Source organism: Martes martes (genome assembly GCF_963455335.1).
Source record: "Martes martes genome assembly, chromosome: 2".
Classification (NCBI taxonomy): domain Eukaryota; kingdom Metazoa; phylum Chordata; class Mammalia; order Carnivora; family Mustelidae; genus Martes; species Martes martes.
In genome coordinates this window covers 37,474,220-37,489,484 of record NC_137889.1, presented here as the reverse complement: position 1 = coordinate 37,489,484, position 15,265 = coordinate 37,474,220, and the positions used below count along the sequence as shown (strand labels likewise).

The 15,265-nt window shown below is 48.9% G+C and overlaps 1 protein-coding gene across 2 annotated transcripts in view; it reads left to right on the top strand.

Annotated features, from left to right (window-relative positions):
* ANK1 (ankyrin 1) overlaps positions 1 to 15,265 on the top strand; it is a gene marked incomplete at its 5' end in the record, with an annotated part of 208,000 nt that overhangs the window by 125,493 nt on the left and 67,242 nt on the right. For both annotated transcript variants that reach the window (XM_080796212.1, XM_080796211.1), the window contains one exon: positions 12,393 to 12,491. In XM_080796212.1, coding sequence (XP_080652338.1) covers positions 12,393 to 12,491 — 99 coding nt within the window. The remainder of the gene's footprint in view (positions 1 to 12,392; positions 12,492 to 15,265) is intronic.

Sequence of the window (15,265 nt, the reverse complement as noted above, 5' to 3'; positions counted from 1 at the left end):
GCCAGGGGCTCCCAGCTCCCAGCCCAGGTCTCTGTGTCCTGGGCGTCCGCCACGGGGCCGAGCTGTGCAGCTGGCCCGTTACCCCCCTGGGAGGCCCTCCCTGAGCTGCTTTCATTTTCAGTATGCATTCCTTCCCGGTTAAGGAGTTGACTCACCAGTTCAGTGACAGGAGCAGGGACGTCCCTGGGATCCAAGGGACCAGGAAGGGGGTGAATGACATTGTCAAGAATGATCTGGAACGTGTTTTAAGGAGAGTACACCCCCCACGCTCTACATTAGGCTTTGATTGCTATGGATTTCCAATATGAGGAACAGATGTGATGTTCTTAGTTGGGAGAGACTGAGAAAACCAGGCAACCATGCATGGGTCAGGTTGCACGGGAGTGTGTCTGATTCTACAAACCCTTTTGGAGCGTGTGCCATGGGCCAGGCCCTGTGCTAGAATCTACCATCCCAAGGTGAGGAGCCGCACAAAGTCCTATTTTGAAAGACACAGACACAAGAGCAGATCAAAGCGATTTCGCGGGATGAGGGCCTGCAAGATTATCCCCTAGGGCCTTAGGGACACAGTTGAGAGAACAATTCACTTTTGGGAGGCTGGAAACAGGGCACAGTGTGGCAAAGAGAAAGGGACAGGAAAAGTCCCAGAGAAAAATGGCATTTGATGTGGGCCTTGAAGGAGGATTTGCCTCTCTGGTTATTATAGGAAATGCTAAACACAACACACAATTCCAGTTCTTTCTCATTGGAATAGACTATGCATGTGAATTTGCCTGGGATTATTCTCATTTGATCGTGAATCTTTTGCTATAGAAATTTTTGTTGTTTTTGACAACTGTGTCCCTGATGTTCACTGTTTTGTGATTTTCAATTTAGCAATAAAATGACTTCATGCTAGTTGCTTAAAAATGTACATGAGGGGCACCTGGGTGGCTCAGCCGGTTATGCAACTACCTTCAGCTCAGGTCATGATCCCAGGGTTCTGGGATCGAGTCCCACATCGGGCTCCCTGCTCAGTGGCAGTCTGGTTCTCCCTTCCCCTCTGCCCCTCCCCAGCTCCTTCTCTCTCTCTCTCTCTTTCTCGATTACTCTTTCAAATAAATAAATAAATAAATAAAATCTTTTAAAAAATAAATATTTATATTATACAGAAATACGTAAGGTCTTCTATAAGTTTCCCCGTATGCCTCCCTCCCCAAAATCACTGTGAACAATTTGAGGTGTGAGTCTCGTCATACCTTCTGTGCGTCTCTACACGCATGTCTTGACTGTTTTCTGAGAGCTGTTGCATTGTTTTACCATGGAATTGTGGAATTAAGGGGAAGCCAGGGGATGAGGGCAATTCTATCATTTTGAAAATACCGAGAGGTTAGGGGACACATGAGGGAGACAACTCAGAGGCCTCACCTCCTTCTCCAGTGCTCTGGCTCTTTTTATCCTTTTAAAGGAATGCCAAGGTCTCGGACATAGAAACTCTTTCTAGTCCACAGGAGATATTCTTAGCTGCTGAGCTGAATTTCAGAGTCCCTGTCTCTCATTAACTTGAGCTCACACTTCCTGCTCCAGGCTCCCCGGGGGGCCTCCAGCCCCTGCATTGGCTCCAATCTGCTGCTGCCACTGAGCCCTGCTCAGTGCTGGGGTGGGGGTGGGGTGGGGGTGGGGGTGGGGTGTGCACCTTGTGTCCCCAGCATAGAGAGAAGGTGATCCGGGTTGACTCATCTCCTCTCAGGGCTCTGACTAGTGTGAGTTTCTTTTCTTTTTTTTTTTCTTTCCTTCTCAATTTTTTTTAAGATAATGAAAACCATTCAAATGTTTTCCCTCCCGGCGAATAGCTCGTATACTGGATCCTAGCTACCTGGGTAAGAGAGCTAAATCTGGGTTGGAATGAAGCAGAGGAGGGCCAAGGGCTCAGAGCCGGTCTTGTTCCTTTCCTTCTGCGCCCCCCCCCCGCGCCCCACATGAGTGTGGGCCATCTCTCCATTTCTGCTCCTCTTCCCTCCCCCACTCCCGGGACAAGGACAGGCTGACAAAGGAGATTGGGGTGATTTTCCACCAGGATTATGGTAATTGCTTCAGCTCTTCCTGGCTTCTGGTTGATTGGATTCCAGAATCCTCTATTTTTAACAGACCTTTCCCACCAAGCAGTCTCCGGGGAGCCCTTGGATCGCTAGGTGAGACCAAGGCAGGGGTTGGGGGGATGACCCTGCGGGAGGTGCTGCCTGGCCTCCCGGACAGGCTTCCCCATCCGCTGGTTCCCACTCCCGGCAGTCTTGCGTGGTTGCTCTCCGGCCCTTCCATCTTGGAATAATCTCAGACCTCCAGGAAAACTCAGACCTCGTGGGTCCTTCAGAAACAGGAGGCTCTGGGTGCTCAGCTCCTTTCTGGCTCTGAGTCAGGAGGCACGCCGGAAGCCTAACGGGCCCCCCCTGTCCTCTCCCACCACCACCAGCGCCCAGGTTCCCCACCACGCCGGTCCCTCCCCCCACAGCCTCTTCTTCTCATCTACCACGACTCCCTCCTACCTCCCGCCTTCTTTGCTAAACTTGTAAATGCTTTTGTACCTGTCGAAAAGTTGCAAGAACAACGCAAAGAATTCTCACAGCTCTGTCACCTAGACCCTCTGTTGCCATTGTATTGCATTTGCTCTGCCTGTTTGTCTGTTCATCTAAAATACAAACTACATATGACATAATTCCCCCTCACCCCTAACATTCCATTGTGTACCACTCCAAAGTCAAGACAGTTTCCCGCATAACCACCCTTCCGGCCTCCAGAGCAGGGAATCAGCATTGATGCCACACAACCATCTACAGACTCCATTAAAATGTTGCTACCTGTCTGGATAATGAGAAATTATTCTCCCTCTCCCTTGTTCCCTCCCTTTTTCTCCCTCGTCCCGTCTCCCTCCCTTCCTGTCTTTCCCCAGTCTTCCTCCTCTCTCTTTCCCTTCCTGCCTGCTCCAAGCTTCCCAATTCTCTCTCTCTTTCTCTATTCTTAGGGTATCTCCAGACTGTATTTACTTGTCATTTCTCTTCAGTCTCCTTCAGTCTGGAATGTTTCCTCAAGTCTTTGCCTGTCTTGCATGTTTCCAGCAGTTTCCATTTTGTAGTCTGAACCTCAGCTGTTTGTCTGCTGATGTTTCCTTATGGCCAGACCAAGGCAGTGCAGTCTTGGTAGGAATACCCTAGAAGTTATGCCCCCTTTCCACCAGGTAATGTTAACCTTGGTTATCTGTTGGTGTCATTGATTTTTCCCTTTGTCATTGATCAGTATTTTGTGTGTGTTGTGGGGGCGGATATTCTGATATAATGCCAATATCCTGTCTTTCATCAAAGTTCCAATCACCAACCTTGGCACACTCTGATACCTTCTGCCTATATCAGCTGCCGCTGTGATGGTTCCAGAAAGTGATTCTCCATTTTGGTCATTTCTACTACTTGTATTCGCTGGTATTCTATTGAAGGATGAGCTTTTCCTCCTCCCTCATTGATTTATCTTTTCATTCTTTGTTTATACCTGTGCAGACTCATGGGCTCCTCTTTCATTAGATGGGTTATAAACAATACTCTCGTGATTTATGTTGATGTTCAAGTCCAAATGAGACCAGCGGAGATGCTCTCAATAGGCAGGCTTCTTTGTTCTTCAACATGCCCTTACCACTCTTTGAGCATTTCCTTCCTTTCTGGCCCCTGATGTCCCAGGGTGGTTTTGAACTTTCCCTGCCCCGGCCTTGGATCCACCATTTTTCCAAGGTTCCTTTTAGTGGAGGATAGTATTTAGACACCAAAATCCAGTCACTTGATGTGCTCATTGCTACTGGTTGTCATGTGTGTGTCCATACATTCAGATCCAGTTCTGCATCTGTCTTCTTTTTAAATCCGTGAGATCATGCCAGTACTTAGGTCTAGTCCAACACCTCAGAGTTCTTGCTAGGCCTTCCTCTTTCCACATTTATAAATCCCTTCAGACAGTGAGAAACCTGACTCCCATTGATACCATCACCCTCCGTATATTGACTTGTTTGCTCAGGGCAACAATCTCCCAACCTCTTAGAGCAGACACACTGCCGCCCGCACCTCTGCAGGGCACCCTTTCTGGTTCCTGCTTCTTCAGACGCTGAAGTCTCTGAGCCGGGAGGGGTGGGAAGGAAAAAGGAACAGAAGGGAAGGTGGGAAAACTCCCATTCATTTTTTATCTCATTTGTTTTGGCTGAAAATTTAATGCAGGCAATTTAGGGAAAGGAATCAAAATTTCTAGTGTTCCAGTGATTTTTTGGCCAGCAGCTTCATTCACTTTCTCATGTAGTCAGACTGTAGTGATAGTCACCCCCTCTTTCCTTTTCTACCACCTCGTTTGGTCCTCATCGTCTCTGCCTCTCGTTTCCATAGTCTGCTTTTCTTTCTTCCCTTCCCCTTTCTTTCTCATCAGTCTCAGGATTTGGAGTAGGAATGGCGATCCTTTTTTCTCCTCCACAGCCCTGTTTAGAATCTTATTTCCTGTCCTGTTTTAGGGCTGCAGACTTCCCAATATGTAACGTCAGTGATCTTGCTCCACAAATAGGGATCGTCAATAGAGCAGTTAGAAGTCACAAGTGTACAAGCTGGGTTTTATTTGGAGAATTAAACTTCCATAACATAGGGTTGAATCCTGATCTCCTTTGGACAGCTAGAACAAACTAATAGAGAACCCAGATTGAATAGGAAGGTGGGACAGTGAGTGTAAAGACCTAGGTGTATGACCCTCTCTCTCTATGCCCTTGTCCTTATTATGGGCAAGATCTTCTGATTGACCCATTGACCATATGTTAACCATTAACCAGTAACCTTTACTGATCGCGTGAGTAAAGGGGAGTGCCTCGTGAAGGCCATGTTACTTAGAAGCCCTTCTCCCCGACCCCTCTTTTTGTTCATTTCGGGGTCCTCGGACTTCTTGCCTTTGTCTACCGCTGCCCTTGGCTTATTCTTCCCAAGACTCTGGTCCTTTCCTCCCCCATCAAAACTTCTCCCGGCCAGGGCTCCATTGCCCCTGGGCCTGGCTGGATGGCAGCTAACGAATTTGATGACCTGAACCAGTAGGTGTTCATGAATAAAGAAGGTCATGCTTTCTGGATACTACCTTAGCGTGTTAGCGTAAGTCCTCCAGAAACACTCTGCTTGGCTCAAAGAAAGAGGATGGGGGACTGAAATCGTAAGTTTCAGAACACGTGGGTGTGGGAGGCGGAGGCAGGCCTCAAGGTCCTCAGGGCACAACCTGGGGCTGCCTGCTCAGTATAGTGGTGGTGGGGGGAGCCGTGTTTGTGGGTAAAATAAACAACTCTGAGAAAAGGAAGTGGAAGGGTTGTGTGTTCACATGGGAAAGTAAGCAGCAGCTTTTGAGATGTTCTTATACTTTTCAGAGAGATGTAGCAGCCCAGGACATCATAGCTTTTCTATTTGAAATCATTCTCTGCGGGATGCCTGGGTAGCTCCATCGGTTGGGCATCTGCCTTTGGCTCGGGTCACGATTCCAGAGTCCTGGGATCGAGTCCTGCATCGTGTTCCCTGCTCAGTGGGGAGCCTGCTTCTCCCTCTATCCGTCTCACCCCTCCTACCCTGCTTATGTGCTCTCTCTCCCTCTCTCTGACAAATAAATAAATAAAATCTTAAAAAAAAAATCCTTTGCATTGGACAGGAGAAGAGTTAAATTCCTTGTGACATGTCTACTGTATTTGTACATTTAGAAATCAATTAGTGTAATTGGGGCAATCAGAGATGCTAAACAGAGGAACAATTTACTGAGAACAAATGTCTGGAATTGTGTATTTTGCCAATGGAATTTCTCACAGTTGGTACAAGAAAATACTCCAAATTAAATCATTCAGGCTGAATGTGACTTTTTTTTTCCCTTCCTCTTAAAAATGTTAAAAGAAACACATCCTAACTGAGAACTCCTCCCCCTCCTGTTGGACAGATTGCTTCTCAGAAAAATCCTCTAAATTGACATTTTACCTGAAAAAGAGCAAAGGCAGATGAAAAATTCCAGGTGTGTATGCTTGGCATGAACGCTTTTGCCAAACAAGATCGTAAAAGTGTTGTCTGCTCTATTAGGACCATGGGAAATGAGATCATATGGGGGCAGGTGTCCTTAAAGGCTCAGTTTAGGGAATATGTAGGATGTAAAGAGCTTCTAAGAACATCATTCCTGCCCTATCAATGAGAAAGGCCTGGAAGATCTACAAAATTATAATTCGTCCTGAGCCCTTCAGAAGGCTTGAGATCAAGTTGTGCAACCAAGTTAACTGAATTCTGAAGAGGGGTGAGCCCCTCCAAAGAGAGGCCTACCATTTCAGCTGTGGCAGAGTATGGGAAAAAGAAGCAGCTGTTATACAAGCCAAAATGTGAACAAATTCTTAAAGGTCATTGTGAGCTGCAGTGTGTCTGGAACCACAGGCCTCTGGTGGGTGTTCATGAGAAATATTGGGATATGTCAGGAGACCAGAGAGTCTCCCAGGATGGCAAAGGAATATAGGAGGCACTTGGTGGCTTTGGAGACAGAGGTAGAGGCAGGAACAGAAAAAGCCTTGCCTGCTTCCCGGGATCCTTCCCTCCTGTGAAGCAAAAACAAACACTCTGACCTTCAGACCATAAGTGAAAATCCATTCTTCAGGGGCAGGAATAGAAACAAACTACCTTGGCCCCAGGACACAGCAAAGACCCAGCCGTGCTATAGGAAAGGTAGAAGCAAAATCCCCTTTCACCTAGGGGAGGGCAGGAGACGATGCTGGTCCCCAAATGGTCGTGTACTAGTAATGAAAAGAGTTCTGCTACTGCTGGAGGAGGAGCAAGAAATTCCCACCCAAGACCAAGTACAAAGACGAGGTAGGTCTTCCAGCCACAGAGATGAGGGGAGAGAATGCTTAAAACGAGAATCCCCACCCCACCCCCCCCCCGCCCCTGCTTTGAGGTCCAGGTTCAAGACCTTTTGTGGTATTGTTTGTAACACTAAGTCTAGGTCAAAACAAAGGAGAGCTCTCCTGCTTCCCTCCCTACCCCAGAACAAGAAAGAGCATATTACTGCTGGGAGGGGTGCAGAAGCATGGAGAAGGACCCCCGCTGAGGTACGGGCATGCTGGCTGGCTGATAGCAGAAGGGAGATCAGGAACACAGGAATCTCTCCAGCACCTTGCTCCTACTCTAAGCTTATGATACCAGCTGCCTCAATCTAGTGGAATTTGAAGGCTGTAGTGCCCTGAAGATAGCAAAACTCAAACCCAAGTCAACTAACCTAAGTCAGTACACACGCACGCACACACACACACCCATACACACACATAAGAAGAAAACAAAACCTTTGTCAGGAGGCAAAGCAATCAACAGAAGCAGACTCAGAGACGAGGTACTGGAACAATCAGATGGTCTTTACAATAACAGTGATTAATGTGTTAAAGGAGCTAGTAGGAAAGGTGAACACATTCATGAACAGCTGAAGAATTTCAGCAGAGGGATGGACAGTGTAAGAAAGAATCAAATGAAATGCTAGAAATTTAAAAAGCCAGCTTCTTGGTGATAAGGAGTTTCTTTGATAGGCTCATCAGTAGATTGGACACATATGAGGAAGACATCAGAGAACTTTAAGATAATTCCATGAAAATGATCAAAATTGACACAACAGAATAAAAAGAGTAGGCAAAGAGAAAACAGAACTGAGCAGCCAAGGGCTGTGGGACAATGTCAGTTAACCAAATGTACATGTAATTGGAGACCCGGAAGGAGGAGTTTTTAGGAAGTGGGATCTGGCAAGCTAGTGCTTTCCCAAGGAAGGCATGTGGTTAAAAAGTGGCCACAAGTAGTTACTGCTTTGCTCTCCGGCTTCTAATTTACCTGAAGCATTTACTACTGCCACAGTCTTACCTTTTTCTTGCTTATCTTCAACACCCAGTTATTTGGGATATGAAATACGTGACTTTCCCCATCATCCCCCTTAGCAGTCTGTCTGCCATTCGGCATCAAGAGGAGGGGCCGGGGGGGTAGCTGGGGTGGTGAAAGATGCAAGGCGAGGCTCAGCGGCTCACCTTTTCCTTTCGGCAAACAACTTAAACTTGAATTAACTGAAATAAAACATGGATCCTGGTTTTGAAGAGGTGGTAGATTAGCATTCATCTCCGTGGTTCATTCAAAATACTGGAAATGATCTCCTGTATTGGCTAGTAATGCATTTTTTAATAATAAATTTTTTTATTTTAATAAACATATAATGTATTTTTATCCCCAGGGGTACAGGTCTGTGAATCATCAGGTTTGCACATTTCACAGCACTCATCATAGCCCATACCCTCCCCAATGTCCATTTCCCCACCACCCTCTCCCGTCCCCCCTCCCCCCCGCAACCCTCAGTCTGTTTCTTGAGATTGAGTCTTTTATGGTTTGTCTCCCTCCCAATCCCATCTTTTCATTTTTTCTTTTCCTACCTCCCCCCAACCCCCCCCCCCGCCTTGCATCTCCACTTCCTCATATCAAAGAGATCATATGATAGTTGTCTTTCTCCGATTGACTTATTTCGCTAAGCATGATACCCTCTAGTTCCATCCACGTCGTCGCAAATGGCAAGATTTCGTGTCTTTTGATGGCTGCATAGTATTCCATTGTGTATATATACCACATCTTCTTTATCCATTCATCTGTTAGTAATGCATTTTTAAAAAGACTTGATTTATATTTATTGGAGAGAGAGAGAGAGAGAGCTTGCAGGGAGAGAAGCAGAGGGAGAGGGAGAGGGAAAGAATGTCAAGCAGACTCCATGTGAAGCCCGACACGGGGCTCGATTTCACAACCTGAGACCCTGACATGAGACAAAACTAAGAGTCTAACACTTAGCCAGCTGAGCCACCCAAGGCGCCCCTAGTAATGCATTCAATAAAACAGTTATGCAAGTTCTTTACTGTGTGTGCTGTAAATGAGTTTTTAGGCATTCAGCCACCTTAGCAGCTAGATGGTGACCAGCTGTCCAGCTGCTTGCTGAGGTCAGCTGCTGGAAAAAACTTGCTGCTGGAGGTCGGGTGCTTGTGTTTCTCCTGAATGAAGATGCTTCCTGGATGGGAGGAGGACACTTGATGAGAAGGGCTGGGAGCACGGTCTCTGCAATTTTAGTTCATGGGTTTAGAATTTAAACTCAGAAACAGCTTCTCATCTTGCCATTGTTAATGAATTTGTATCCCTTCCTGTGCACAGGCTTCCTTGAACAGGCCTCCGGGGAGATTTCCTGACCCTCTTGGCAGAGCAGCTCCTTTTTCCTCTGTGCTACTTCTCATCTCATGCATGCCATTTTGGGCATTTTCACATTATCTCACACTTATTTTTTATGCATCTGTTGTCTCTACTAAATTGAGATCTTCAAGGATAAGGGTCTGCATCGTATTCCTTTCTAGTGTGGTGTCAGGCATGGAATAGGTTCTCAGTAACTTTTGTCTGCATTGGATTAAGGAAATGCTTGCATTAGGTAATTGCCAGGACTTCGAAAGCAGCTGAGACAAGCGTTTGGTCCAGCTGTGTTCCGTGGCTCTTATTCTGTGATAAGTTCTGGGCCTTTGTGCGTATCTCCCATGCATGTCACAGACACCTTGCGTGTGACAGCTATGCCAAATGGGCCTTGGATTCCTATCACCACAGTGATAGACTCAGAGGTGACTTAGGGTGACCATGTTGAAAGCAAACAAACAAATCAAAAATAGGGTCAGAAAAATACAAAGTCACAAGGAAGAAAGAGAACATTGATCCAGGGTCTGGGATGGAAGGTGAGTAACACAATTTAAGATACCCATCTATTGCGATGGTCCCTTTTCCGTGACTGCTTCCTGCCGAGAGTGTAGCTTTTAGGGGGAAGCCTGGGATGCAGGGAGGGAAGCAGAGGGACTTTCTGTGGACCAGGGCAAGGAATAAAATCTTGAATATCAAACTAGAGTGGCCGTGGCCAGACCCGGATGAGTGATTGTGACTGAGGGTTTGTTCTGAGCTGCTGGGTGAGCAAAACAAGGAGAAATGGGCTTTTATCCTCTGATGGAAACATACTAGTTCCTAGGGGCAAAAACAACAACTAAAACCACCACCACCAAAAAACCCCAAGCCCCTTTTTTCCCTTGGGAAATCCAGATTTGTTTTCTACCTGGCTGTGCTCTAGAAGAGATGTGTGACCTTGGCTGCTCATTTGACTACCCCCGACCTTGATTTCCTCAGCATTCAGGGATCCCAACAGCCTGTTCCACTCCATTCTCTGGGCAGACCGGATGTCTAGAATCCTTCTGGTTGGAGATGCTGACATGGGCTCAGAAGAGCAGGGACAGACAGCCCGGATCATCGGCTGTCCACTTAGGTGTTTTCCTTTTGACTTGCCAACTCCCCAGCTTTGAGGCATTCGGGAGCCGCGGCTGCTCATGGGAAGGGACCAGGCAGCACCATGCCACTCTCCCTGCCGCCGCAGCCCAGTCCCCTGCGGGAAGCACACTGCAGCAGCTGCAAACACCAGCACGAGCCCTGAGCAATCGCAGGGAGCCTTCCAGAACACGGCTGGGTTTCAAGAGGAGCTGGCAGGGCGCACTGCTCCGGGAGGGAGGAGGGGCTCCTGCGCAGAGCTGCCCTGGGGTAAGGCCGAAAGCTGGAGGCTGCAGAGAAGGGCTCCAGGCTTCCGGAGCCCCGTCCCTGGACAGATTGCTTTTCAGCGCATTTGTGTTTTGCAAATTGATTTGAGGAGAACTGGTTTGCTGCCACCCAGTGTTCTTCTCCCTTCCCCAGCTTCCTGTTCTCACAGATCACTGTCTCCCTTTCCGTTATCAAACGGACCCAGCCTTGATCCGATAAGCCTGTTCACACCAGGGTGTGAATAATTCACACCAATTTGGACACTGCCTTTAATGGTGTGCACAGTCTGCAAGAGGAAATCATCTCACGGTAATTTCTAGGCATTTGCCTGTGTTGCATGAGAGGGTCCTCATCGCCCCCCCCCCCCGCCAACCCCCTACCATGCTGGCGTGCTGACGTGCAAAGATTTGGCCCGCTGCACTCTGCATGTGTGGGGGTGCGGGGACCGATTGAACGGAAATGAGGGGACGTTCCCTTCGGAGCCCACCTCCTCTTTTCTCTGCCACCCCAGGAACGTCTTCAAGGCCCCAGTGTAAAGAGAGTTTTAGAGGTGGGTCCAGGGCAAGGACTAAAATCCCTCGGCGTTGGTCACGAATGCTGGGACCCAAAGGGAGGGTGGGGATTTCAGGGGCTGTGGTGGGTGGGGCTGCAGGAGCCACACCCCCAGGAGCCACGCCCCTCCCGCTGTGGTGGCCAGGGTCTTCTCCATGGGCCAGAGCCTGCAGTGGCTGCCGGGCACCCCCTGCTAAGGCAACGTGCTAGAAGGGCGTTGACTGAAGCAGGAGACAGGAAGGAATGGGAGAAGAGGGCGGGGTGGCTGGTGGGCGAGGAGGAGGAGGAGGAAGAAAACACAACAGTAGGGCACGGGGAGTGCTGATTGACTAACATAACATCATCCTCCATATGGAACCAAGATCTGCTCGTCACGGGAAGCGAAATGAATTCCATCATATTGTCGGAATTATGTGTGGCTCTAAGTCGCACTCTCCGAAGTCAGCTTTTGCCAGGAAGTTTCCAGGCATCTTAAGTGCAAGGATCAGAAGACAGGACATGCGAGTGTGCCAAGTAAACCCTTCTCTCAAGCCTCGCCATGTACAGCTGGAACTTTCTGTGGTCAGGGAGAGTTCTACTCCTGTGGACTGCCCCTTGGGTGTGGACGGTGTTGGTTCTCCCCACCCCATACCCCACAAATGAACTGTCAGACAAGCTTTGACCACATTTGAAAAGTCTAGGTGGCCAAGGGGCTATTTTAATACTGATTCGTCTGTCAAAGAAATTATATAGCTGGATGGTTGGTGGTATTTAATTCTTCAAAGAGCTTCTTTCAGAATGGTGGTTTGTTTTTTTTTGTTGTTACTAAATATGCACTTATCTCTACAAGTGTTTAAGATACACTGGTGTTGCCCCTTTGCTTTTACTGGTTGGTGCCATGAAAATTAACCAGGGGGTTGAAGCTACAGCACTTCCATGAAGTGGTTGCCAAAAGCGTGGCCAAGATCTGAATTTCAAGGTCACCCACTGCCTTAGTGAGAGCTTCCCCACACTTAAGATGGAGATGAATCCAGGGAGAGGTGGTCTTGTTATCGCCCTGCATTCCTGTTATCTGGGGCTTCTGCAGAAAAGAGCTTGGAGAGGCTGGACCAGCACCACTCAGGGCCCCTCCCGTTCTTCCCTTCCAGCCCGTCACACATCTCTTCACAGGGAAGTGGCCTCATCTCAGCCACTGGAACAGCAGAATGCATAGTCCCCTAACCACTCTTCCTGCCTCTCTGCTCTTTACAGAATGGGCTGAACGGCTTGCACCTGGCCTCTAAAGAAGGCCACGTGAAGATGGTGGTTGAACTTCTGCACAAAGAAATCATTCTAGAAACGACAACCAAGGTATGTCTCTTAGGGAGCGGGGAGGCTTTCGTTGATCATTCAAGTGTGGGGGGATCCCTCCTGCCTTGTCGCAAACGTGAGAGAAATCCAAGAGTGCTTCTGAATTTCTCTTGTCCTTCCCAACGCTTCCTAGTTCTAGGCATCCCTGAAATTACCTGAAAAGCGCAGGACCCTATTTCCACAAGGAGTCAGTGGGCTTTTGCTTTATCCTCCTTGCCAGATTATGCACCTAGAAATAGAATTCTTTTGGTGACTTTCTGTTTTCTTGGGGTCTCTGACTCCTACAGGGGCTAAGAACACTGGAAGCCCCACAGTCAAGTGCCTGGGGTCCAGATCCCAGAAGAACTGCTTCATGCTCTGTGACTTTGGGTAGGTTAGCTAGTGAGAAGTCTCAATTCCCTCATCTGTAAAGTGGGGGTGGTAATACTTGGTTTCAGGATTCAGATGACAAACGAACAGGCATCAACAAATATTGGTGACTGTGTCGCTACTGGGGCTGGAAGAAGAGAGCCAGACCCTCGCAGTCATCCTTCTCCAGCATTCTCCTTGGTCAGCTCCACACTTACTTCCTCTCCTGACTGATGACCCTGAACAGCATTCTCTTCTCCTATCAGGGGGCACTGAGCAAGGGCGGACGTCACAGCCCCCACACCGACATACTCTTCCCCCTAGCTCCAGTGACCTAAGCCCAGAAACGACAGTCACGAAATCATGCAGCTACAGGTTGCAAAATAGGTTTTATTTCTTACATCCATCCATCCCGTTTGCTTAGCGAGCAAGATGCCGCCGCCAATACTTCAAAACAAAATGACACACAAAACCCACCTCTCTCTGCTGACTCGAGTACTGCTTCCTTTGCTCATCCTTCCCAGTTACTTCCCGAGGTTTTCCTCTTGGCTTTGTCCTGCTGGCCTCTTTTTTTCCCGTCTGCTGTTCCGTACCCATGGCGGTCTCACGCCCAGCCTCAATCTCCGCTCCGGGCGGCAAGTGTATTCGCAGCCTCTCGAGCGGAGAGCCGGAAGAATGACAGGTGAACCACAGATAGAATGGTTATGAAGTGCGTTACCAAAATATTAGGAAGGTGCAGTCATCCCTGGCGGTAAAATTCAGTGATTTTCACGTTGTGTCATGTCATGTAATTTTCATGCGATCTCGCCGGTGAAATAGACAAGAGTTGTTCTTTCTCCTTGTCTGTGCGGCACTCTTTTTCCCCCTGACAAGTACCAGTTGTTTCCACCCTTCTGTGGACGAAGGGGATGCAGTTAGTTTTCCTTCTGGCGCTCCCACGGACCTGGCCGCCAGCAGCGCGCCACCTGCAGGCTCCTCTTCCCTGGCGCTCCCCGAGAGCCTCGTGAACAGGGTGCCTCAGCGTTTTTGCTCTTGCCGAATTTCCCCCTCTGATTGTTATTTTGCAAGCGAACGCGTGGTGTGTCTTTGTTATTTATAGACATTTTGTAAGCCAGCGCGGTTTCTGAATACCACACTGAGGGGGGAAAAAAGGTGGGGCCGAAACCGTGGGTTGAGCAAGAGTCACAGCCGACTGGGGAATTCTAATGGGTCTCGTAAGCATGAGAAAGATTAAAAAAAGACAAGAGTAAAAAAGCCAAAACCAATATAGTTTCCTAAACTGTGCTTAGAAATTTTAAAAGCACAAAACAAAAGCATCCTGGTCCCATCCTCCCGTCTCTGCCTCACAGGGGCCTGTGCTCAGCCTCTCGGCTGGTGGAGAGGGAGAAACCCCTCATCTCCCTGCTCGAGTGTGCCCGGCACCTGCCCCAGCCACATCCCTTCCAGGAGGTCCAGGACACCCAGCCAGGGCACAGAGTGGGTCTTTGTGGATCACATGTAGCTAAGAAAAATTTTTTTTTCTTCTTCGAGGGTATGTTCCTGCATGCAGGGGGAGGGGTGGAGAAAACAGAGACCCCACCTCTTTGCCCTGGGACCTCACCCCCGGCCAGGGGCCCTCTTGCACCCCACACTGTGTGCCTCTGTGTGTAGGTGGGGGGTCTGTTTCCCACGGTCTCCTCTTTGTTCTTACCCACCACCCGTGCTGCCCTCAGCCCAGATCCGGAAGGTGGCGCGGGCCAGGTTTCCATGGGGGCCCAGCTGCCCCCCTCCACCGCCCCTGGCACGGATTTCTGTGAGGAGAGCTCTGATGTCATGTGATTTCAGGCAGAGAGGGGCAGATGGAAAGCAACATCTTGACATTGTTGCTCCTTGAGGGCAAGCAGCCCGAGTGTCTGTCATCTCGATCGTTACTCCCCCGCCTGGACCGGCGCCTGACACACATGTGTTCAGTGTGTAGCGGAGGCATGAATGGGCACAGCACACGTCCTTCTAAATGGGGAGACTTGGAGATCAGAGTCCTGATTTCTAGAGAAGGTTCTGGTGCCAACAGCCGTGTCCCACTTGGTACAGTAAGTGAGTCGGACCCAGGTGCCAAGGCTCTTCGGACTTCTATGAAAAGTGATTAATCAGCATCCATACCTTCATTTCTGGCACTTATTCTCTCACAGATGTTTGAGGAAGAACCCTTTGGTTTATCCAATGGAATTTAAGGAGAAATCAAAAAGACCAACCTTGGGAGGCAACGAGCAGGGCCCTCCTCCCTGATTCAGGCCACAGTTTAGAAACAAAGACCTGAGCTCCCTCAGCCCCCTGGTGCCCTCAGTGGGGCTACCTCTCCCACCTGCAGGTGCTGAGGGCAGCGGTGGCCGTGTGGGGTGGGGGTGGGGGGCACAGAACTTGGTGCCAGCACTGCTCTGTTCCGCCCA